Source organism: Scyliorhinus canicula, chromosome 23 (assembly GCF_902713615.1).
Source record: "Scyliorhinus canicula chromosome 23, sScyCan1.1, whole genome shotgun sequence".
Lineage (NCBI taxonomy): Eukaryota > Metazoa > Chordata > Chondrichthyes > Carcharhiniformes > Scyliorhinidae > Scyliorhinus > Scyliorhinus canicula.
Genome location: NC_052168.1, coordinates 24,724,178 through 24,750,326, shown reverse-complemented (window position 1 = coordinate 24,750,326; position 26,149 = coordinate 24,724,178). Strand labels below are relative to the sequence as shown.

General features: G+C 53.0%; 1 protein-coding gene across 11 annotated transcripts in view; it reads right to left on the bottom strand.

Annotated features, from left to right (window-relative positions):
* The window catches only part of LOC119956323 (meiosis inhibitor protein 1), a 536,433-nt gene that overhangs the window by 64,809 nt on the left and 445,475 nt on the right, over positions 1 to 26,149 (bottom strand). For all 11 annotated transcript variants that reach the window (XR_005458631.1, XM_038783445.1, XM_038783450.1 and 8 more), the window contains 2 exons: positions 19,754 to 19,932; positions 13,906 to 13,987 (listed from right to left, as the gene is read on the bottom strand). Coding sequence is in view for 10 of the 11 variants with exons in the window: in XM_038783445.1 (XP_038639373.1) it covers positions 13,906 to 13,987; positions 19,754 to 19,932 (261 nt within the window). In the remaining variant the exon portion in view is untranslated. The remainder of the gene's footprint in view (positions 1 to 13,905; positions 13,988 to 19,753; positions 19,933 to 26,149) is intronic.

Here is a 26,149-nt window from a genome sequence, read left to right as displayed (position 1 = left end):
TTCCCTCGTGGGCTCCATCACAAGCTGTTCCAAAAAGCCATCCTGTAAACATTCAATGAATTCCCTTTCTTTGGGTCCACTGGCAACATTATTTACCCAGTCCACCTGCATATTGAAGTCCCCCATGATCACTGTGATGAATGCGACTGGCTGATGGCAGGGAGCTCTCAATGCAACATGTATGCAGTCAATAATAGTCCCTTGCACTTGCAGGAATCCTGTGACAGCTGCAAAACCCAAAGTTCTCAGGACCCAAGCAGAATCTGATAAATCATGTAGTCTCCTAAAGAAGCTTTCTGTCACCTCCCGGATCCATATGTGCATCGCTGATTGAGTAATGTTACACAGGTCCCCAATGGAAGACTGGAAGGAGCCACTGGCAAACAGGTTTAAGGCTGTGATGACCTTTAATGCCTCCAGCATATGATTGTCTCCAAGTCCTTGCAAATGCAGGAGCATCTGGCCTATGTGCTCACCCACATTCCGGAATATCCTGAGATGCCTCTCGCTTTACATTAGGATTACATTGACATTGCAATGATGTTACTGTGAAAATCAATAGGTAGATACATCACCTGCAATATACTCAAGATTGGGCCAATGCTAGATCGTGCACTTGCTCAATTGCCTAATCCTGACTTTATTTAGGCTCCGCTGCCACTTGCTGCTGCTCCCCTGGCCTAACTTGTGCTGGATCTGTGAGAAAATTGCAGTGATCCACCTGGTCAGCAAATTCATCATAGGTTTCTTTATTAGTGTCACAAGTAGGCTTAGATTAACACTGCAATGAAGTTACTGTGGAAATCCCCCAGTCGCCACATTCCGGCACCTATTCGGGTACACGGAGGGAGAATTCAGAATGTCCAATTTACCTAACAGCACACCTTTGGGACTTGTGGGAGGAAACCGGAGCACCTAGAGGAAACCCACGCAGACATGGGGAGAACGTGCAGACTCCTCACAGACAGTGACCCAAGCCGGGAATCGAACCCGGGACCCTGGCGCTGTGAAGCAACAATGCTAACCACTGTGCTACCATGCCGCCCTGATTTGCTGCCATCCCTGAGATCTTAGGTCAATGCTAAGCCCTGTGCATGGCATCCATCTAGACAAGGCGTCCCCACTCCATCATTTAATGATGAAGAACATTTTTGGCGGACCAGAGCTGAGTGTTCCTCCCATTCATACCTCAATGTGCATGGAGACATTGCACCATTGCACATTGACTGTGGTAATGACAGCCATTTGCGAGGAATCTCCCACAGACACTAGTCAGCTTGCCTCCATTACACTTGATATTCTATAGGGACACTATTGCCTTGGGATCACTGAAAGACTTGCCACAAAAGTCAGCATCAACTGTGACCGTTTACCAAGAAGGATAGAAGTTTGGAGTTGAGACTTTGCTATCGTCCACTCCCCCTCCCCACCCACAAATCTCCAACAGGGGCAGGTGCCAATCAGCACACAATGTGCAGCAGCTCCAGACTCTGATGGGTTCTTGCTGGAATGTGATCCCTTAGTCATGGAACTATGCTGGTTGTGAGCTTTGAAACCGTGAGAGATTCTTTCATGTGGATTAACAATTTCTACGGTGACCCATCACTTGGTCCAAAAAACAAAGTATTAATTTCCCCCACCCAAAAAGACATCCCTCTCACATTGAATGCTTGAGGTTTTACAGACTGGGCATTTTACTAACTTCCACAGCTTCAGCATGGTGTGAGATTTGCCAGGGCATCAAGAACCTTCTACTCTCCTCTTGTTATTCACCAAGATCACCCAGTCATCCTACACAATCACAGCCTTGTCATTTTGCTTCCTCCTGTAACCCTAATAATGTCGGTAAGCAGTGTGACCCCCTTGGTGACAGAGGTCATTGTGGATAGCCCGAAGTCGGTCATCTTGCGCGCTGGCGCATGTGCCGCGGGACAGGGCATCTGGGGGCTCGTTGAGCTTCCCAGGACGATACTTGATATCGTAATTGTAGGTGGAGAGTTCGATCTGCCACCTCAGGATTTTGTCATTTTGTATTTTGCCCCATTGTGCGTTGTCAAACACGAAGGCGACTGACCACTGGTCGGTGACGAGGGTGAACCTCCTACCGGCTAGGTAGTGCCTCCAGTGCCGCATGGCTTCTACTATGGCTTGTGCTTCCTTTTTGACCGAGGAGTGTCGGATCTCAGAAGCGTGGAGGGTTCTAGAAAAGAATGCTACTGGCCTGCCCGTGTGGTTGAGTGTGGCGGCCAGTGCGACGCCTGACACATCACTCACTACATGAAAGGGGACGGACTCGTCTACCGCGTGCATAGCGGCCTTGGTGATGTCGGCCTTGATGCGGCTGAAGGCCGAGCGGGCCTCAGCCGTCAGGGGAAAAGTGGTGGTTTGAATAAGTTGGCGGGCTTTATCCACATAGTTGGGGACCCACTGGGCGTAGTAGAAGAACAGCCACAGGCATCGTTTGATGGCCTTGAGGCTGTGGGGAGTTCCATGAGGGAGCGCATACGGTCGGGGTCGGGCTCTAGGAATCCGTTCTCCATGACGTAGCCGAGTATGGCCAGTCGTGTAGTGCGGAAAACGCACTTCTCTTTGTTGTACGTGAAGTTGAGGGATTGGGCGGCCTGGAGGAACCTCTGAAGGTTGGCGTCTTGGTCCTGCTGATCATGGCCGCAGATGGTGATGTTGTCTAAGTCCTGGTATGTGGCCCGCAAACCGCACTGGTCCACCATTCAGTCCATCGTTCTCTGAAAAACCGAGACCCCGTTAGTGACGCCGAAGGGGACCCTGAGGAAGTGGAAGAGTCGGCCGGCTGCTTCAAAAGCAGTGTATTGGCGTTCTTCCGGGTGGATTGGGAGCTGGTGGTAAGCCAACTTCAGATTGAGAACATACAGTACTATGCGATCTGGTTGACCATCTCCGCGATGCGGGAGAGGGGGTATGCATCCAGTTGCGTGAACCGGTTAATAGTCTGGCTATAGTCTACAAGCATCCGGTTATTTTCCCCGGTCCAGACAACCACCACTTGAGCTCTCCAGGGGCTGTTGCTGGCCTTGATAATCCCTTCACTCAACAGTCGCTGAACCTCTTTTTTTAAAATAATTTTTATTGAAATTTTTCGATACAAACATTTACCCCTACTACATTTTAAATTATAACACAACAAATCCCCCCTGGAAAATCCTCCCCACGCCCTCCCCCGCGCGCACCCCCCCACCCCCTCCCCCCCCCCCCCGCGCTACCAGTCTAGCAACCAAACCGTTTTTCCCTTTCTGCCGATGGCCTCGGGCAGTCATTGCCCGCGACCCTCCGCTGACGTGCTCCCTTCGTTGCTATCCCCCCCCCCTCCCTTTCCCCCCACCCCCCTTTCTCCCCGGGTTGCTGCTGTTTCGGCCTCCAGTTCCTATCTCTGATCCAGAAAGTCAAGGAAGGGCTGCCACCGCCGGAAGAACCCCTGTACCGACCCTCTCAGGGCGAATTTGATTCTTTCCAATTGGATGAAGCTTGCCATGTCGTTTAACCAGGTGTTAACACTTGGTGGCCTTGTGTCCCTCCACTGAATCAAGATCCTTCTCCGAGCTACCAAGGACGCAAAGGCCAATATTCCGGCATCCCCTGCCTCCTGTACTCCTGGCTCCACCCCAACCCCAAAAATCGCTAACCCCCACCCTGGTTTGACCCTGGTTCCCACCACTCTCGATACCGTCCCCGCCACCCCCTCCCAGAACTCTTCCAGTGCCGGGCACATCCAGAACATATGTACATGGTTCGCAGGGCTTCCCGAACACCTAACACACCTGTCCTCACCCCCGAAGAACCGACTCATCCTAGTCCCCGTCATATGGGCTCTGTGCAGCACCTTAAATTGGATGAGGCCCAACCTTGCGCACGACGACGACGAATTGACCCTCTCTAAGGCATCCGCCCATGTCCCATCTTCTATCTGCTCTCCCAGCTCCGCTTCCCACTTGTCTTTCAGCTCCTCTATCGATACCTCCTCCACCTCCTGCATTATTTTGTAGATGTCCGAGACCTTCCCTTCTCCGACCCAGACCCCTGACAGCACCCTATCACTCACCCCTCTATCGGGAAGCAAGGGAAATCCTTCCACCTGTCGTCTGGCAAATGCCTTCACCTGCAGGTATCTAAACGTGTTCCCCGGGGGGAGCTCAAATTTCTCCTCCAGCTCTCCCAGGCTCGCAAACCTCCCCTCTATGAACATGTCCCTCAGTTGCCTGATGCCCGCCCTGTGCCAGCTCTGGAATCCCCCGCCAGTGTTCCCCGGGACAAATCTGTGGTTCCCTCTCAGTGGCGCCGCCATCAGACCCCCCACTTCCCCCCTGTGTCGCCTCCACTGCCCCCAGATTTTCAGGGTGGCCGCCACTACCGGACTCGTGGTATACCTTGTGGGGGGGGAGCGGCCATGGTGCCGTTACTAGCGCCCCCAGGCTTGTATTGCCGCAGGACGCCCTCTCCATACGTTTCCAAGCTGCCCCCTCCCCCTCCATCACCCACTTGCGCACCATCGATGCGTTCGCCGCCCAGTAGTATCCGGAAAGATTGGGTAGCGCTAATCCTCCCCTGTCCCTACTCCGTTCCAAGAAAATCCTTCTCACTCTAGGGGTGCCATGTGCCCACACATAGCCCATAATGCTGCTAGTTACCTTCTTGAAGAAGGCCCTGGGGAGAAAGATGGGCAAGCACTGAAACAGAAACAAGAACCTCGGGAGGACTGTCATTTTGACTGACTGCACCCTCCCTGCTAGCGACAGCGGTACCATGTCCCACCTCTTGAACTCCTCCTCCATCTGCTCCACCAGCCTTGAAAAGTTCAGCTTGTGGAGGGTCCCCCAGTTCCTTGCCACCTGCACCCCCAAGTACCTGAAGCTCTTTACTGCTCTCTTAAAGGGGAGCCGCCCAATTCCCTCCCCCTGATCTCCCGGGTGTATCACAAAGACCTCACTTTTACCCACATTTAATTTATATCCCGAAAAGTCCCCAAACTCCGCTAGTATTTCCATTACCTCCGGCATTCCCCCTTCCGGGTCCGCCACATATAACAACAAATCATCCGCATAGAGTGATACCCGATGTTCCTCCCCTCCCCTTGTCAGTCCTCTCCACCCCCCTGAACCCCTCAGTGCCATCGCCAACGGTTCGATCGCTAATGCAAATAGTAAGGGGGATAGGGGGCATCCCTGCCTGGTACCTCGATGGAGCCCAAAATACTCTGACCTCCTCCCGTTTGTAACCACACTCGCCATCGGGGCCGAATACAGCAGCTTCACCCACTTGATAAATCCCTCCCCAAACCCAAACCGTTCCAGCGTCTCCCACAGGTATTCCCACTCCACCCTATCGAATGCCTTCTCCGCATCCAGTGCTACCACTATCTCAGCCTCCCCCTCCACTGCTGGCATCATAATCACATTCAACAGTCTCCGGACATTTGTGTTAAGTTGTCGTCCCTTTACGAACCCCGTCTGGTCCTCATGGATTACCCCTGGCACACAATCCTCTATTCTGGTTGCCAGGACCTTTGCCAACAGTTTGGCATCTACATTCAAGAGGGAGATAGGCCTGTAGGACCCGCACTGTACAGGGTCTTTGTCCCGCTTCAGGATCAAGGAGATCAGGGCCTGTGACATTGTCGGGGGCAGAACCCCCCCCTCTCGCGCCTCATTGAAGGCTCGCACCAGCACTGGACCCACCAAGTCCACATACTTCTTATAAAATTCCACCGGGAACCCATCCGGCCCCGGCGCCTTCCCCGCCTGCATCTGGCCTATCCCTTTAACTAGCTCCTGCAGCTCTATCGGCGCCCCCAGCCCCTCCACCCGTTCCTCCTGGACCTTTGGGAACCTCAATCTATCGAGGAAGTTCTCCATTCCCCCCCTCCTCCTGGGCGGCTCAGACCGGTACAATTCCCTGTAGAAATTCCTGAAGACCCCGTTCACCTCTTGCCCCTTCTGCACTACGTTCCCTCCCTTCTCTCTCACTCCCCCAATCTCTCTGGCTGCATCTCGCTTGCGCAGCTGGTGTGCTAGCATCCTGCTCGCCTTTTCCCCGTACTCATAGACCGCGCCCTGTGCCCTTCTCCATTGCGTCTCCGCCTTCCTAGTGGTCAGTAGGTCAAACTGGGCCTGTAAACTGCGCCGCTCCCTCAACAGCCCCTCCTCTGGTGTCTCCGCATATCTCCTGTCCACTTCTATAAGTTCCCCCACCAGTCTCTCCCTCTCCTGCCTCTCCTTCCTTTCTCTGTGTGCCCTTATGGAGATCAGCTCTCCTCTGATCACTGCTTTCAGGGCCTCCCAGACTACCCCCACCTTCACCTCGCCCGTGTCGTTCGTGCCCAGATATCTCTCAATGCCCTTCCGGACCCTTCCGCACACCTCATCGTCCGCCAGCAGCCCCACATCCAGGCGCCACAACGGGCGCTGGTCCCGTGCTTCCCCCAGTTCTACCTCTACCCAGTGTGGTGCATGGTCCGAAATCGCAATGGCCGAGTACTCCGTGTCCTGCACTCTCGAAATCAGCCCCCTGCTCAGTACAAAAAAGTCTATTCTGGAGTACACCCTGTGGACGTGGGAGAAAAAAGAATACTCCCTCGCCCTTGGCCTGCCAAATCTCCAAGGGTCTACCCCCCCCATCTGCTCCATGAACCCCCTTAGCACCTCTGCCGCTGCCGGCCTCCTATTCGTCCTGGAACTCGATCTGTCCAGCCCAGGGTCGAGCACTGTATTGAAGTCCCCCCCCATGATCAGGCCCCCTGCCTCCAGACCCGGAATGAGGCCCAACAGGCGCCTCATAAAACCCGCGTCATCCCAATTCGGGGCATACACATTCACCAGCACCACATTCTCTCCCTGCAGCCTACCCTTCACCATCACGTACCTACCCTCCTTATCTGCTACCACCTGCGCCGCCACGAACGACACCCTCTTTCCCACCAAAATCGCCACCCCCCGGTTCTTTGCGTCCAAGCCTGAGTGGAACACCTGTCCCACCCACCCCCTTCTCAGGCGTACCTGGTCTACTACTCTCAAGTGAGTCTCCTGCAACATTGCCACATCCGCCTGCAGTCCCTTTAGGTGTGAAAAAACCCTTGCTCTCTTGACCGGCCCATTCAGCCCCCTCACGTTCCAAGTAACCAACCGGGTCGCGGAGCGACCTGTCCCTTTCCCCTGTCTATTAGCCATGTCCTGTCCCCTGTTCGCCCCGGGTCGACCCTCCCCTTCTGACCCGTTCCCCATGGCGATGGCCCCCCCCCTCTCTCCTCCCGTTCTTCCCTTCCCGTCCTCGGCCTTTCCAGCAGCAACCCGGTATCCCCCCCTAACCCCCCCCCCCCCCCCCCCCCCCCCCCGGCTAGGACCCCTCCTAGCCGCGGTGTATCCACCATCGTACTCCCGAGAGTCAGCTGATTTTCGCTGACCCGGCTGCCCCTGCCACACTCCGACTCCTCCCGATGTGGGGGGGAGGGGCCTCCCCCCCCTTGCCATCCCTCTCTGACCCCGCTTCAGCGCGGGAAAAGCCGCCATTGCTGGCCACACCCCACTCTTCTCTCCTCCCCCTTCCTCCGTCCCGCGCGCGGGAAACAGGGGAAAGCCCGCGCTTTCGCCCGGCCACACCCTACCCCGCCATCTTCAATTCCACCCCCGTCCCCATCCAAGCCCATAAAAAAGCCCCCTTAAAACGAGAGGAAGAAAAAAGAGAAAAAGAAAACCCGCATAACCAACTTGCACCCCCCCCGTCCCGCCTCCCCAACTTAACAATATAACAATATAAATAACAAATCTCAAATAAATACATAAATACATAACTATGCCTGCATAACTAAATAACTACCCAATAGTAACGTATTTAACCATCACCCTCCATCGAACAGAACAGTAACCATAACCCTTAAAGAACAGATCAAAAAAACAGTAAAAAAAAAAGCCCCCCCTACAACAACAATAATTAAGGGAAGTTGGCAACGGGAAGAGACACACAAAAAGGAACAAAGAAACCCCCCATAACACAAGTTTCAAAGAAACCAAACGATCCATCAACTTTAACCAAGTTCCGACCTGGCCTAAGAAAGACATGGGCCACTTGATCAGTCAAGGGTACTCGGGCGGCCTCGACCGCCGGCGTTCCCAAGTTCTAGTTCAGGTCCAGCTTTTCCTCCCGAACAAAAGTCCATGCCTCCTCTGGGGTCTCAAAGTAATGGTGCTGGTCCTTGTAGGTGACCCACAAGCGCGCTGGCTGCAGCATTCCGAACTTGATCCTCTTTGCGTGCAGCACCGCCTTCGTCCGGTTAAACCGGGCCCGCCGCTTTGCCACCTCCGCACTCCAGTCCTGATATATCTGCACCGTCGAATTCTCCCATTTGCTGCTTTTCTCCCTCTTGGCCCACCTCAGCACTTTCTCCCGATCACAGAAACGCTGGAATCGCACCAGCACCGCCCTCGGGGGCTCGTTCGCCCTAGGCCGCCTAGCCATGACCCGATATGCTTCTTCCAGCTCCAGAGGCGATGGACCGGCCCCCTCTCCCATCAGGGAGCTCAGCATCTCCGCTACATATTTCGGGAGATCAGGCCCCTCCAGGCCTTCCGCTAGGCCCAGGATCCTCAAGTTCTTCCGCCTCATTCGAGTGTCCAGCTCCTCAAAGCGGCTCTGCCATTTCAGGTGGAGTGCCTCGTGCACCTCCACCTTTCCCACGAGGACCGTGGCCTCCTCCTCCCTTGCAGTCATCTCCTGCTGCAGCTCTCTTATCGACGCCTCTTGGGTCGCCTGGACCCCCATCAGCCTTGTGGTCGTCGCGTTCATGGACTCTAAGAGTTCCACTTTCAGCTCCGTAAAACACCGGAGGAGAGCAGCCTGCTGCTCCTCCGCCCATTTTCTCCAATCTTCTAGTGCGCCACCGGCCACCATTTTGGTCCTCTTCCCCCGCTTTTTTCGGGGAGCTGCTGCCGCTTTTTTTGTCGCCCCACTCCGAGTACCGACCATAAAGTTGGTCTCACTCTCCTCAGGGAGCCTTCCCCCACCGGGATTCGTCTTTACAGTACCGTCGGGGCCCTCCAATCGGCCCTTAAACACCTTTGTCGCAGGAGCTGCCAAATGTGCGACTTAGCTGGTCATAGCCGCAACCGGAAGTCCCCAGTCGCTGAACCTCTGACTTGATAAAAGCCATATCTTGGGAACTGTACCGCCTGCTCCTGGTGACGATGGGCTTACAGTCGGCAGTGAGGTTCGCAAAGAGCAAAGGGGGGAGAGCTTGAGGGTCGGAAGGCTGCATACCGTGAAGGGGGGCAAGGGTCCGCCGAACTGTAGGGTCAGTCTTCGGTGACTGCATTGGAAGTCTAATCCAAGAAGTAGGGGGGCGCAGAGGTGAGGGAGGACGTACAACTTAAAACGGGCGTACTCGGCGCCCTGCATCACAAGGCTAACGATACAGTACCCCCGGATCTGGACCGAATGGGATACAGAAGCAAGGGAGATGGTTTAGGATGCAGGGTATATGGGGAGGGAGCAGCGCCTTACCGTGTCAGAGTGGACAAAGCTCTCCGTGTTCCCGGAGTCGAAAAGGCAGGGGGTTTCGTGCCCGTTGATCCGGACGACCATCATTGAGTTTTTCAAGTGCTTCGGCTGCGACTGGTCGAGGGTAACTGCGCCCAGCTGCGGGTAGGCGGTGTGGTTGGCGGTGTCGGGGTCACAAAATGGCGGCCCCCATGAGTCGCACGTGTCGGGCTGTCTCGAAGATGGCGACCAAGATGGCCGCCCCCACGAGTCGCACGTGTCGGGCTGGGTTGAAGATGGCGACCAAGATGGGCGCTCCCATCGGTCGCACGTGTCGGTCGGTGTTGGAGTCGATGGGCAAGATGGCGGCCCCCACGAGTCGCACGAGGCTGATGACGTGTCTGAAGGGGGCATTCCGGGCAGGCACGCAGCTACATTGCGGGGTCTGAGGGCATGTGAGTCCATGGGTTGGGCCTGGTGAGTGTTCGATTTCTGGGCTTTAGGTCGACCCAGACAGACTCTGGCGAAGTGTCCCTTTTTCCCCACAGTCGCTGCATGTCGCTGTGCGGGCTGGGCAACGCTGCCGGGTGTGTTGACCCTGACAAGAGGAGTAGCACTGCGGTTCCCGGGGCTAGTCTGGCAGCCGTGCGGCACAGGCCCGCGACGTAGTCGGGTCCGACAGGGGTCGCGACGATGGCATCCACGAGGGGTTCGCCGGTCCTCGCACTGAGGTTCTGGTAGGACACCTCTAACAAGGTAGCTAGCTTTATCGTTTCCCGCAGGTCAGTGGTCCCGTTTTCCAGCAAGCGCTGCCTGATGTAGTTCGATCGGACCCCAGCCACGTAGGTCTCCTGGATCTGTAGGTTCATGTGTTCCTCCCTGGTCACATCCCGGTAGCTGCAGTTCCTCGCGAGTAGGGTCAGTTTTTCCAGATACTCATCATCGATTCCCCAGCGCGTTGACGGCGAGTTGTGACAAGATGTCGGACATACACCTCTTTTACAGGCTTTACGAAATGCACTTTGAGGGTTGCGACCGCCGCCTCGTACGTGGCCGGTTTCTCGATCATCACAGAAATTCGATGGCTCACCCTAGCGTGGAGAAGTCGCAGCTTGATGGTTTCAGAGGGAGGTGTTGTGGAGGAGTCGAGGTGGGCTTTGAAGCAGCGGAGCCAATGTTCGAAGATCTCCTTGGCTTCTGACGCGCGCGCGTTGAGTTCGAGCTTATCTGGCTTTAGAGTGGCTTCCATGATGCTGTCTATGGATATTAAATTGTTACACCGTCAATTCACTGTGAGACCGTGAGAATGAGTGCACATTAGGCTTTAAAATCCATGAACTTGCCTGCCAGAGTCGGCTGTACAAATGAGTGCCACCCACAGGTGGCCGGACTATACATGGCCTCGGTGAGGGCGGAGCCAGAGGCGGAGCCCACCAGGGTTCCAGTACAGTACCTGGAAGTAGCCCGTATCATCATTTCCAGGTCATGGGTCACATTATTATACAGACAGTACAGATAGCTGATGCATTAGGTTAAGTACATTCATTACACTGGCCTTTTAATTAGCAGCCATGATATGCAGATGTACGCAACAGGACTAGGAAGCTCCACCTACCTTTAAGGTTCTGAGAACTTAATTGTAGAAGTTCATATCGTCGTTGCGAAACTGATTTTTCCCTCCCATCTAACTTCCCACTCGAGGCAGGCCTGGAAGATTCCACTCTAAGCTACACAGACTTGAGCTTATCTGGTGGATAATTGACTTGACGACCTCAAGTGCTATCAGGCCTCACTTTCTGCCAAAACTGCACTTTACTCCAGGATAAATAACCCTTGCTGTTTTCTCCCTATGCCAGCAGTCTCCTTATAACATACTCCACATGCCACCCCACCTTCAATAACAAGTGAGAGAAATTATTAGAATTCTGTATCAAAAAGATTGAGATCATTTGTCCTGCTCCTTCCTCCTTTTCCCCTTCTCATTAGACATTCCTAAGCTCCCCACTGTCATGCCCCCCAAAATTATATTTGTCATTTTTCTCTCCTGTTTCATCTTGTCCACGAAACCTAACTCTTGCTTCCTTGGTTTTATTCTGACAAAACTGTTGATGACCATTTTATTCCACATCTATCCAGCTGCACATGCCAGATGAATATATTTAAAGATAGGGTAGATGTTTTGTGAAAAATAAAGGAATTACGGGATATGGCGAGAATGCGGGTAAGTGGTTCTGAGACCACGAATAGATCAGCCATGATCTTATAGAATGGCGGAGCAGGCTCGAAGGGCCGGACGGTCTACTTCTGCTCCTAGTTCTTATGTGTGCTCATAATCTAACCTGTATATGTTTTTACTCAGGAGGGTTGTGAATCTTTGGAATTTTCTCCCCCAGAGGGTTGTGTCAGCCTTCATTTTGCAAGGAAAAATAGGGGTACAACTTCAAATAATGCAGGAGCAGGGGAGATTGGGTGCACTTGTGCATAAATCATTAAAGGTGGCACGACAGGTAAAGAGAGCAATTAATAAAGCAGACAGTATCCTTGGCCTTATTAATGGTAGCATAGAGTACAAGAGCAAGGAAGTTATAAGAACTGTATAAGGCACTAGTTAGACCTCAGAGACTATTGTGCACAGTTTTGGATGCCACCCTGAATTCTCCCTTTGTGTACCTGAACAGACACCTGAATGGGGCTTTTCACAGTAACTTCATTGCTGTGTTAATGTAAGCCTACTTGTGACAATAAAGATTATTATTATACTATGGGAAGGATGTGAAAGGATTGGAGACAATGCAGAAGACATTTACAAGAATGGTCCCAGGGATGAGAAACTTCAGTTATGAAGACAAAACTGCGTAGGTTCTCCATGAAGAGGTAAAGGCTAAGAGGCAATTTGAGAGGTGTTCAAAATCATTAGGAGACTGAACAGAGTAGTTTGGGAAAAATTGTTCTCACTCGTAAAAGGATCTAAAATGAGAGGGCGCAGATCTAAAATGATTTGCAAAAGAAACAAATGCGATGTCAGCAAAAACCTTTCTACACAGCGAGTGGTTTGGGTTTGGAATGTACTGACTGGGAGTGTGGTGAAGGCACATTCGATCGAGGCATCCAAGAGGGCATTATAAGGTTATTTCAATAGAAACAACATGCAGGGTTACAGGAAAAAGGCTGGGGAATAGCACTAAGTTATAATGCTCATTTGGAAAGCCAGTGCAGACACAAAGGGCTGAATGGCCTCCTTCTGCACTGTAACAATTCTGTGATCCAATGTTTAAAGCAAAGACTGAGATATCTAAATATCAATGGCATAAAGGGATATAGGGATTCTGTGGGATAAAGGTACTGAAGTGGATAATCAGCCATGATTATACTGAATACAGAGCTGATCTCCTGCTCCGATGTTCCTATGAGGCTGAATATCACCTTTCACCAAGGTACTACATGCTAACTATGGGATTTACTTTCCCATCCCCATTTAATTCTCAAAAGTATACAAAAAAAACATCATAAACAAAAATATAAAAACAGCAGGTTATGAAAGTATAATTTAATTTCAAACATTTTGACAGGAGCCCTCGTCTAAGTCTCAGAGGGAATGACTACAGGAGGGGACCCCTAATTGCAGACTGCCAATGAAATTCAGACACTCACGCTCCTCCTGGTTCTACATTTAACTGTGAGAAAAATGTTAACTTCTTGGTGGCAGGTGCTTGCCAGGCCATACTCATGTCAAGAAAACCAGAGAGGAGCCACTGCCTGCTGTTGTCGGGTGTTGGATGCAGTTCACTCCGTCTGAAGCGGTCACACGCAGGTTAACTGTAAGATATTTTGACTCTTGGAACTGTTTACAAATATACAAGCTAGGAACCGTCTCTGCGCTTGCTGGTACACACAGCTCTGTCCAACTCTAGACTGACATGTGTCCTCCGACATCAGTGTGTGGGTGGTACTGGATTCAGCCCCACATCAGCACTTTTTGTGCTGGACCCTTGTACTATACCTGCTCAACCAGGGATCCATTTCCGCACAAACATCCTAATGCTGGTTTTAGGTGACCACTGGGAATAGCTGAAAAAAAAATCGCTCCACCAATATGGATTGGACATACTTCAGCATCCTTCGAATGGAGTATACACCCTTTCAAAAATTACACTTTTTGTCTCTGATTTCCACCACACAAACAGGCACACATCACACAACTTCAACTTTAGAAAGTTCTGGAAATGTACATATAATTTGTGTCAACATCTAAAAGGGAAAAGACAAGTTAATTTAGGTTCAGACTCTGTCAGAAAGCATAATCCATCTATTTTGCTGGTTGCTGACATACTTGATGTGTATTTCCAAGACTTTCTGCTTTTATTTTACATTTTTAACTTGCAGCTTTTCTTTATATTTTAACGTTACGTGTGGCTTGGTCTTTAATGTGTAAGTATTCCATTAGTGCTTCAAGACAAGCAGTTGCAGCACAGACAAGGAAGTCATCTCCCTGCAATTAAAGTTATAGGATTTTTAAAAATCAGCAAAATGCTGTAAATTAGTGTAAATACAAGTTACATTTCAGCTGTTGCATCTTCCAGACAAGGTTGCGATTTAAATTATGTTGTTGGAGCTGCCGCACCACGTCATCCCTCCATTCCCCCCACTGCCTGAAGACAATTTCTGGAGACCTGAACAATTATAGAGTTCCAGGCTTCATTATCATAATCTGGGTAAGCTGCAAGCTCCTTAACCGAGCCAAACAAGAAGCAAATAGTCAGTGGGAGGAAAGAGAGGCCAGTAAGAATGTCCCTGCATTTTCTGCCCCCGCCCTCCCAAAAACAAAGCCTACTCCTTTTCTGGATAGTCCAGCAGCTGGTTATGCTGCTCACCTTCTGATACAAACGGGAAAAGTGCATTGTACAGACGACTGAGAACCCGATATGGTGGGCAAGAGCACATACACATTTTCCAGGCTAAAGTGTGCAGGTCAACAAGATGCATTCCTTATACACATCTAATTACTTTTGTGCTGATTATTTTTTTTGTCCTTTCAGGGTTGTCGGCTTCGTTGGCTAGGTCAGCATTAATTGCCCATCATTAATTACCCTTGAGAAGGTAGTGGTGGGCCGTCTTCTTGAACCGCTGTAGTCCATGTGGTGTAGGTACACGCACAATGGTGTTGGGAAGGGAGTTCCAGACTTCTGGTTACGGCTATGCGGAGCTAAGCCGCACGTTCGGCAGCTCCCGCTAGAAAAGGACTTTGGGGCTCTTTTCAGGGCCCCCAACGGAGCTTTTTCGACGATTCCCGACGTGGGAAGGGGTCTGCAGTAGATCCCCAGGGTTCTATGGTCCGGACCACGAGTGGGGTGAGCAGAAAAGCGGTGGCAGCGACTCTGGAAAAGCGGGGAAAGGGAAACAAAATGGCTGGCGGAGCCCTCCAGGAGTGGAGGCAGTGGGCGCAGGAGCAGCAGGAGACTCTTCGGCGCTGCTTTCAGGAGCTTAAGGTGGAGCTGCTGGAGTCGCTGAAGGCGAATACGGGTAAGCTGCTGGAGACCCAGACAGTCCAGGGGGCCTCAATCCGGGAGCTGCAGCAGCAAGCCTCCGAAACGGAGGATGAGGCTTACGCCCTCACGGGGAAGGTGGAGATGCATGAGGCGCTCCATAAAAAGTGGCGGGAGGCATTCGAGGAGCTGGTCAACCGGTCGAGGCGGAAAAATTTACGGATCCTGACCCTCATGGAGGGGCTGGAGGGGTCGGACCTGGCGGCCTATGTGGTTGTTTTGTTGAACACGCTGATGGGAGCTGGGTCCTTCCAGGGGCCCCTGGAGCTGGAGGGGGCCCACAGAATACTGGCCAGGAGGCCCAAGCCGAATGGGCCACCGCGGGCGGTGGTGGTGCGGTTCCACCGGTTTAATGACCAGGAGTGCGTGCTTCGGTGGGCCAAGAGGGAGCGGAGCAGCAAGTGGGAGAACACGGTGGTGCGGATCTACCAGGACTGGAGTGTGGAGGTGGCTAAGCGGAGGGCCGGGTACAACCGGACGAAGGCGGTGCTCCACAGACAGAGTGTGAAGTTTGGCATGTTGCAGCCGGCGCGTCTGTGGGTCACCTACCAGGACCGTCACCATTATTTCGAGTCCCCAGAGGAGGTGTGGGCCTTTGTGCAGGCCAAGAAATTGGACTCAAACTGAGGGCCAGGGATGGGGGCTTTGTATGTAAATGTTACTGTGTCTAATTTTTTTGGGAGTGGGGGGTTCTCTGTTTCATGCAGGGTGTGTGTTGGCTTTAGGGTGGGTGGGGCGATGTCTTTATGTCTTTTTGTATGGGTCTGGTGGACGGGTTCAGGCAGGGAGGTAAACTGGGAGTGCGGGGAGCTGGTGGTGGGGACCGGCAATGGGAGTTGCCCTAGAGGAGGCGGGGTTGGGCAGGGCGAAAGCGCGGGCTTTCCTCTGGTTTCCCGTGCTGCGGGGTGATGGGGGCGGGGTGGGGGCTGAGAAGCGCGGGCCTTTGCTGGTTGTTATTTTCCCATGCAAGAGCGGGGGGGGGGGGGGGGGGGGGGGGGCCTGCTGATGGGCACGGAGGAGGAGGAGTAGCCTCATGTGGGGAGGGGTCGGAGGTGTGGCAGGAGTCGCCGGGGTCAGCAGAAGTTAGCTGGCTCACGGGAGTGCTATGGAGCGGGGGGGGGGGGGGGGGGGGCGGCTAGGAGAGGTCCTAGCCTGGGGGGGGAGGGGGGGGTGTACCTGGTTGCTGCTGAAATGGCCAGGAAGGAGTGCGAGTATGCAGGGGGTGCTGGGGGGGGGAGGAGTTGCCGCCATGGGGAACAGGCCGAGCGGGGGACGCTGGCCAGTGGCGGGCAGGGGATGGCTAGTCGGCAGGGGAGGGGGGCAGGGAGCCCTCTGATCCGGCTGATGACCTGGAATTTGAGGGGGCTGAACGGGCCGGTCAAGCGGGCCCGGGTGTTTACGCACTTGACGGGGCTGAAGGCGGATGTGGCGCTTCTTGGACAAGCTACGATATCCGAAGGTGGAGGCGGGGCAGGTGGAGGGACTGGGGGCGCCGATTGAGCTCGAGGAGCTGGTTAAAGGGATAGGGAGCATGCAGTCGGGGAAGGCGCCGGGGCCGGATGGGTTTCCGGCCGAAATGTATGCGGACCTGTTGGGCCCCCTGTTGGTTTGGACCTTTAACGAGGCAAGGGAGGGGGGGGGAGGGCTTTGCTCCCAACTATGTCACGGGCGCTGATTTCCTTGATCCTTAAGCGGGACAAGGATGCTCTGCAGTGTGTGTCATATAGGCCGATCTCGCTGCTAAATTTGCCAAGCTGTTGGCAAAGATCTTAGCTACAAGGATAGAGGATTGTGTGCCGGGCGTCATTCACGAGGACCAGACGGGGTTTGTAAAGGGAAGGCAGTTGAATACCAACATACGAAGGCTTCGCAATGTCATTATGATGCCGGCTGTGGAAGGGGAGGTGGAGATAGTGGTGGCAATAGACGCGGAGAAGGCCTTTGATATGGTTGAGTGGGGGTATCTGTGGGAGGTGTTGCAAAGGTTTGGGTTTGGGTAGGGGTTTGTCCGTTGGGTGAGGCTGTTATATGAGGCCCTGATGGCGAGTGTAGCCACGATTAGGAGGAGGTTGGAGAACTTTTGGCTGCACCAGGGGACGAGACAGGGGTGTCCCCTGTCCCCCTTGCTTTTTGCGTTGGCAATTGAGCCCCTGGCCATGGCGTTGAGGGAGTCGGGGAACTGGAGGGGCCTGGTGCGGGGTGGGGAGGAGCATCGAGTGTTGCTTTATGCGGACGACCTGTTGCTGTATGTGGCGGACCCGGTGGGGGGAATGCCGGAGGTGATGAGGATTCCCAGCGAATTTGGGGGCTTTTCTGGGTATAAGCTCAACCTGGGTAAGAGCGAGCTGTTCGTGGTGCACCTGGGGGATCAGGAGGAGGGGATTGGTAGGCTCCCACTGAAGCAGGCAGGGAGGAGCTTTAGGTATCTGGGAGTCCAGGTGGCGAGGAGCTGGGGGGCCCTGCATAAGCTCAACCTCTCAAGGTAGGTGGAGCAAATGGAGGAGGAGTTTAAAAGGTGGGATACGTTACCGCTGTCACTGGCGGGTAGGGTGCAGTCCGTCAAGATGACGGTGCTCCCAAGGTTTTTGTTCCTGTTCCAGTGCCTTCCCATCCTTATCCCGAAGGCCTTTTTTAGGAGAGTTAACAGGAGTATTACGGGATTTGTATGGGCGCATGGGACTCCGAGGGTGAGAAGGGTGTTCTTGGAGCGGGGCAGGGATAGGGGGGGCTGGCGCTGCCCAACCTCTGTGGGTACTATTGGGCTGCCAACGCAGCGATGATGCGTAAGTGGGTAATGGACGGGGAAGGGGCAGCATGGAAGAGGATGGAGATGGCGTCCTGTGTGGACACGAGCCTGGAGGCGCTGGTAACGGCGCCGTTGCCGCTCCCTCCAACGAGGTATACCACGAGCCCGGTGGTGGCGGCTACCCTCAAAATTTGGGGACAGGGCAGCATGTGGCGCAGTGGTTAGCACTGCGACTGCGGCGCTGAGGACCCGGGTTCGAATCCCGGCCCTGGGTCACTGTCCGTGTGGAGTTTGCACATTCTCCCCATGTCTGCGTGGGTTTCACCCCCACAACCCAAAGATGTGCAGGTTAGGTGGATTGGCCACGCTAAATTGCCACTTAATTGGAAAAAAATAATTGGCTACTCTAAATTTATTTTAAAAAATTAAAAAATTTGGGGACAATGGAGACGGCATAGGGGGGAGGTGGGGGGCTCGATGGAGTCCCCGATATGGGGGAACCACCGGTTTGTTCCAGGGAGCGTCGATGGCGGATTTCTGGGCTGGCACAGGGTAGGTATTAGGAGTTTGAGGGACCTGTTTGTGGATGGGAGGTTCGCGAGCCTGGAGGAGTTAGAGGGGAAGTTTGGGCTCCCCCGGGGAACATGTTTAGGTACATGCAGGTTAGTGCGTTTGCCAGGCGGCAGGTGGAGGGGTTCCCTCTGTTGCCCCCATGTGGGGTACGGGACAGGGTGCTCTCGGGGGTGTGGGTTGGAGGAGGGAGGATTTCGGACGTATACCGCGTAATGCAGGAGGTAGACGAGGCCTCGGTGGAGGAGCTGAAGGGTAAATGGGAAGAGGAGCTGGGTGAGGAGATTGAGGAGAGGACGTGGGCGGATGCCCTGGAAAGAGTGAATTCCTCCTCTTCCTGTGCGAGGCTTAGCCTCATACAGTTCAAGGTGCTGCACAGGGCCCACATGACTGGGACGAGGATGAGTAGGTTTTTCGGGGGCTAAGACAGGTGTGCTAGGTGCTCGGGGAGCCCAGCGAACCACGCCCATATGTTTTGGGCATGCCCAGCGCTGGGGGAGTTTTGGAAGGGGGTAGCAAGAACGGTGTCGAGGGTGGTGGGATCCAGGGCCAAGCCAGGCTGGGGACTCGCAATTTATGGGGTTGCAGTGGAGCCGGGAGTGCAGGAGGCGAAAGAGGCCGGTGTTCTGGCCTTTGCGTCCCTAGTAGCCCGGCGGAGGATCTTGCTTCAATGGAAGGATGCGAGGCCCCCAAGCATGGAGGCCTGGATCAATGATATGGCGGGGTTCATCAAATTGGAGAAGGTGAAATTTGCCCTGAGGGGGATCAGTACAGGGGTTCTTTAGGCGGTGGCAGCCTTTCCTGGACTTCCTGGCGGAACGGTAGGGAAATAGGCCGGCAGCAGCAGCAACCCGGGGGTGGGGGGGGGGGGGGGGGTTTGGTTCGGTGGGAGGGAGAATTGTGTACATGGGTTTGTTGGATGTGGCGGGTGTTATCTCTTTCCTTTTTGTTGTTTACTTTTCTTGTTTTAGTAGTTGCTTTTGTAGTTGGGTGGTTGTTGTTCTTGGGTTTTTACCATGGTTGTTTTGTTAATATTGTTTTGTCGTTTATATTTTGTGAAAACATTAATAAAAATTATTTTTTTTTAAAAAAGGAAGGGAGTTCCAGGTTTTGACCCAGCGACGGTGAAGGAACGACAATACATTTCTAACTCAGGATGGTGAGTGGCTGGAAAGGGAACTTCCAGGTGGTGGTGTTCCCATGTATTGCTGCCTTTGTCTTTCTAGATGCCGTGGATTTGGAAGGTGCTGCCTAAGGAGCCTTGGTAAATTCCTGCATCACATCTTGTAGATGGTACATACTTCTGTCTCTATGCATCAGTGGTGGAGGGAGTGAATGCTTGTGGGTACAGATAGGTGACAAAGAGGATACACAGCTTTGTGTGGCAATATCTTACCTGAGCTAGACAGTTCTGCAAATGGATGAAGAGAAATAAGACCTGTTGATAAGAGAGTGGATACAGTGCAGCATCTTGATCTTGTAGTGGATGATTCCTGGTGTTAGGAATGCTTATGGCAAGCAGTGGAGATGTGAACTTGTGTCTCAGGACAGTCTGTAAAAACTGAAGAATACATACTGGGGAAAAAGTCAAAACATCATTGTTTTCAATCTCTAGGAAAGTTTGTAATCTTTAGTCAGATTGGCATGGTAACAATATCAAAGCCAAATCCACGTTCTCGCCCATCATCCACACATGTTCTTGCCAGCACGAATCAATGGATAATTATATCAAGAAACTATTCCATCTCTTAGCCCAGAGGTGCTAAATCTATATGTATCACCCAAATACCAACAGTTGGGATGACGTTAGAAATGGTCCTTAATCCGGGATTACCGATCCTATTCCTATGCTATCTGATTTTCAGGAGTGCCCCTGAAGGATCTAGGCTGGTACCTGTCAAAAAATTGCATCCAGCGCTCCTGACCTGGCTGACTCCATTGTGGAAATAAGCTTGTCCTACTCCTCAGCAGTTTCCAATAAAGTCAGACCAGGTTTCTTTAAAGGGTTGTGGTTCGAAGCCCCTCGGAGGAGACATGAAACATTATGCATGAGAGGACCTTTTAAAAAGTGAGTTCAAAAGAATCTCTTCATACCAAGCTATACTTCCCACCAAGACCTCTTAGCCCCTCATACCCCATGGCAATCTGTGCCTCTCCATCACCGGCCATGGCCCCTCATAGCCCCTATGCCAAGTTATGGCACTTCCATGACCATTGATCCAGAAATCCATTCCATTGATAAAACACCTGCATCCCAGGGAAAACAATACTTCAGTAACAATTCTGGCTCCCTGATTTATGCTGTCAGTTTCACAATGTTTATTTACACGTGAGAAATAAGTTTCAAGTGCTTCCAATTTCTGCTATTGATACTTTAAATGTTCACTTGTAGTAAAATGACAATTTTAACACAGTGGAAAGTAATGAATGAGTCATTTTTTTAAAGCTTTTTGAAAAAACACACAATCATGTCACATAAGGGTTCATTGATTCTAAACAGTGTGCAGGTGGGTATGGAGGAGTCATAGCTTGGCACGAGGATCCATGGGAGTTGGGTGGAGGGGCATATCTTGGAACAGAGAGCATGAAGGGTTATGAAAATGAAAATCGCTTATTGTCACAAGTAGGCTTCAATGAAGTTACTGTGAAAAGCCCCTAGTCGCCACATTCCGGCGCCTGTCCGGGGAGGCTGGTACAGGAATTGAACCGTGCTGCTGGCCTGCTTGGTCTGCTTTAAAAGCCGGCGATTTAGCTGAGTGAACTAATAGGGGCATGGGTGGACGGGCATAGCTTGACTTGGAGGAAATGAATGACCTTGGGGATGTGGGTGGAGAGGCACAGCTTTGCATAGGGGATCTGAGTCATGGGGTGGATGAAGGGAATAGAGAGTGTATGTGGGTGAGGGGAGTGAGGGCTGGAAGATCTTTGTGTTTTTGCATTAACTGGGACGAGGTCCCACAATTTTCCTGACACCCGCTACCCACCATGAAAATTCAGGACTTGTCTAGTTCATTGTCAGAAGTGTCCAAACTCTTTTATTCCAGAACTACAATACTTTCCCAATATTTAAACCTCCAGAAAAGCTTTCCCCTCTGTAACCGACCAGCGGAGCCATCATGAGTCTGATCTTCTGACAGCTCTTTCTTGTGTGTGCAGCAGACAGCTGTGTTAGTAGGAGGTGGAAGCAAAAAGAAGTGGCATCCAGATAGAAATAGTGGGAGGTATGAAACATTATGCCATGAGGAGGCCAGAGAAGTAGGAAGCACAGCTAAACAACAAGAACACAATGAAAAATTGAGCACACATCATTTTCATTGCTAATAATTTGAAGAATCATTGAAAATCGGCCAAATTCTCCCAGAATCCTCATGATTTCTGCTGCTAATGAACCGCACACTACGGACAATGGTGCCAGCTATACACATCCCGGACCTTGACAGTTTTCCGGTCCTGCAAAGAATGCAACTGTCTCAGGCCCAATGCAAGTCGGCGTATGATGCCCACGCTACAGGTCTCCCTACTCTGGTCCCTGCTGACCGAGTTCGGGTTCAGCTACCTGATGTGGTTGGTCTGCCACAGCTGTGGTGGTCAAGCAAGTGGCCCCCAGAACATTTCTCGTTCGCATGCATGATGGCTCTTTTCTTCGGCATAATAGGCGGGCACTACGGCTGCGTCCACACTCGCCACCTGAACGTGATGTCCCGCCTCGCCTGCTGATTCCTCCGGACACACCCTTCCAAGAGGTCACCGATCTGCCGCTTCTTTTGCCACCCTCTACATTAGAGGCAGCTCCGCCCATTCTAGTGCAGGAGGCCCCTGACCCACCCTTGCGGCGGTCAACCAGAATTCGTTGCCCGCCACAGATTATAGATTGAATGTTGCATTACCTTGTGCTTTGTTTACACATCTGTACATATTGTTTCTTCCTAATTTGTTGTATGCACTCTATCTTCACTAGACACCTTCCCATGTAAATACGTTCATGTATTTTGTATGTAGTCAGGCTCCTACTCATGTAAATACGCTCACATACTTTGTACATAGTCAGGCTCATACACACACCCACTATGTATTGACACATACACATTTTTAAAAAGGGGGGAGATGCCATAATATACACACAGGTATATGATGGTGCACAGACAGACATTGATTGACACACAGGATGACCAATGAACACACAGAACACAGCAGCCAATCACCAGACAGGACATGGCCACTATAAAGCCAGAGGGCACTAGTTTTCCCGCTCTCTCGGGATGCAGCCTCTGAGACAGTCATAGCCTGTAAGCAACAACTAGAACATCCACCATGGGTAGTAAGATAGTCTGGTCAGGTTAGCCTCAGGTCTCCAGTCAACTCAGCACAGTGTCAACCCACAGTTAAAGTATGTTTAATAGTTAAGAGTTCAATAAAATAGAGTTGCATTTCTTCAAGTGTTGGAAGCCTGTCTCTCTCACTGCTACAGTAAACCCAGTCATCGCAGCCCAGCATACCCAACACATCAGGCACCCTGCCCGTTTTTGAGCTTGACCGGTCTAAACCAGGGTCAATAACTGTGTTGAAGTCCCCCTCCCATGGCCAATTTATGCGAATCCAGGTCCAGTATCTTCCCCAGCATCCCCTTTATAAACTCCATATCGTCCCAATTTGGCACATACACATTGACTAGTACTACCTGCCCCCCCTCCAATTTCCCACTGACCATAATGTGCTGGCCTCCCACATTCAAAACTATTCTTCCCGCCTCAAACACCACCAGCCTGTTGATCAGGATCGTGACCCCTCTAGTCTTCGAGTCCAGTCCCGAGTGAAAAACCTGTCTGACCCAACCTTTCCTTAATATAATCTGGTCAGCTACTCCAAGGTGCGTCTCCTGCAGCATTACCACGTCCGCCTTCAGTCCTCTCAAATGCGCAAACACTCGTGCCCTCTTGACCGGCCCATGAGGGGCTGGTTTAGCTCACTGAGCTAAATTGCTGGCTTTGAAAACAGACCAAGCAGGCCAGCAGCACGGTTCGATTCCTGTGCCAGCCTCCCCGGACAGGCGCCGGAATGTGGCGACTAGGGGCTTTTCACAGTAACTTCATTGAAGCCTACTCGCGACAATAAGCGATTTTCATTTTTCATTTTTTTTTCATTTAGCCCTCGTACATTCCAGGTGATCAGCCTAGTTTGGGGGCTCATCGCCCCCCCCCCCCCCTTCCGATTAGCCATCACCTTTCTTGGGCCAGTCTCCAGCCTGTGCCCCGCGCCTCCACCGGCCCGCCTCCAGGCAGCCTCCGCCCCCGACCTCCTCTCTGTCCCTCAGCAACAGTCCCTCCCTCGTCAGCAGAACATTTCCACCCCCTAGTAAACAGCACAATGTAAATCGACCCTTTTGACAAGCCTAACATCTGCTCACACCCCCACTGCGCTTCCATGAGCTAGCCCGCCCAGCTAGCTTGGTGGCCCCCGCCCCTGGCACCAGACAATCTCCCACCTATTGTTCCCTCCCCACCCTTCCCCCGCTCATACACACATATTCAGATGACAAACAATCCCAACACAATTGTCCGACAGAAAAAAAAACTGCTGAACAAAGAAAAGATCAAGCAAGAGATCCAGCATCTAAACAAACTCACCTCCATCCCTAACAGTGCAAATGTAAACTTTAACTCACTCAGCTCTGCAACTGGCCCCAAATCAATACAGAAGGCATTACAAATAGCGTCCACAAAACAAAAAACAAGAAACTTTTTAAAACATGAACGTTGCAGCAAAGTTCAAAAGTTCTCAGCCCGCCACCAGTCCTTTCCTTTTTGTGAAATCCAGCGCTTCCTCAGGCGACTCGAAATAAAAATGTTGTTCCTCGTACGTGACCCAGAGACGGGCCGGATACAGCAGTCCGAACTTCACGGGCGAAATTCTCCGCACCCGCGGAAAGTCGGCAAACGGTCGTAAAAATCGGGACCGTTTTACGACGGTCGCGAAGGCTTCATTTCCCGACCGATTCACTTCCTGGAAATGGGCTAGCAGCGCGGCCGCGTCAATTACGTGCGTGATGACGACGGAACGCGACGACGACACGAACCCGCCCATGTGACGCCGCCCGACGCCGTAAAAAGGCGCGGGCGACCACAGAATCTGTCGGGCAGGATGTCGGAGCCTAGGCGAGCTGCACCTCGCTTTATTGATGCAGACGTCGAGGCGCTGCTCGATGCCGTGGAGCAGAGGAGGGGCATCATCCGCCCGCGGAGAGGGCATCGCCAACCTGCCAGCACGGTACGCCAGGCCTGGCGTGACGTGGCTGCTGCCGTCAGTGCTGTGGGGCAGACCCCTCGCTCAGCAGAGCAGTGCCGAAAGAAGCTACATGACCTCACCAGGTCTGCCAGGGTAAGTGCCATGAGGGTGCCCCCTAGTCACAACCATCCCTCCCCCTTAACTGCCCGGGGGGGGGGGGGGGAGAGGGATTGGGGCAGAGTTATTTGAGGGTGGTTCACAAAGTTGTCACAGACCCAGCGCTCTGGCCCCGAGGAGAGATGCAATCATCTGATGACAACTTGCCCCCCCCCCAAACTGTGCCAGTATCAGAACGGACTTCTGAGACCTACCGTTTTGTAATGATCTACCTATGTTTCCTCCCCCAACAGGCCAAGGCCGGTCATAACCACCGTGAGCGGCACAAGACTGGAGGGGGTTCGCCCAACATGCACCCCCTCAGCACCTTTGAACAGAGGGCACTGGACCTTGTTGGGGGGTCTGCCACCCGCGATATCGCGCAATGCGAGGTTGGCGGAACTGCAGCAAGTGAGACAACCCTCCCTGACAAACACCCTCCCCCCCCCCCCCCATCCTCTGTCCCTTCACACACCCTGCCCACTGGGACACCTCCCCATCCTCTGTCCCTTCACACACCCTGCCCACTGGGACCGTCCAGCGGCCTGCCGAGCAAATCGAAATAACCCGTCTCATTCTCTTCCCTAGGACGTGATGCCGAACGACCAGGGCCGTCTGGCTGCAGACGGAGACACGAATCTGCCGCCACCTCACCCGGGGCCTCACAACAGAGGGTGCCCGATCAGCGGGCAGCCCTATCTGCCCCAACCCAATCTGCGGACCAGGACGCACAGAGGGTTCGAGGTCCACCACCACCACCAGAAATGGCCAGGGACAACCCTCCTGTCGCTGAGCGGCCCCACACCCTGGACGAGGACCTAACCATTGAGAGCGTCGGGCTTGCGGCACTGCTTTCTCCCACCACATCCATCATCCCAGAGATACACACCCCGGCGGGCCTATTTAGTGATGAGTCTCCTGGGGCACAGTCTGGTTGGCACATCACAGATGAGCAGGTACAGCAGGTGGAGGTCGGAGCAACAGAGGGCCCGGACTCGCGGAGGCCAGACCAGGCCCAGGATGCAGCTGGCTCCCAGACGTTTTCGGAGTTCCTGGAGTTTCTCAACCCACCCGCACAGCCGATGCCTCAGGAAACCCAGGGAAACAATGACGGGATGAGGGCTTCCTTCCAGACTCTGCAGACGCTGTTAGAGGAGTCGATCCGCGTCCAAGAGCAGGGAGTGGTGCCGCTCATGGCAGAGACCCAGTCCGACACCGCACGGGTGGCATCCGCGGTGGAGGCAATGGGTCAGGTTATGCAAGACGTTGGGATTAATGTGCACGCGTCATCCTCGGCCCTGGACAGGGTTGCCCTCTCACAGGCAGCAATGTGCCAGAGCCAAACCGACATTGCCGGCGCCCTGCGGGCCATGGCCGAGTCTCAGCAGGTCATTGGCCAGTCGCAGCAGTCAGT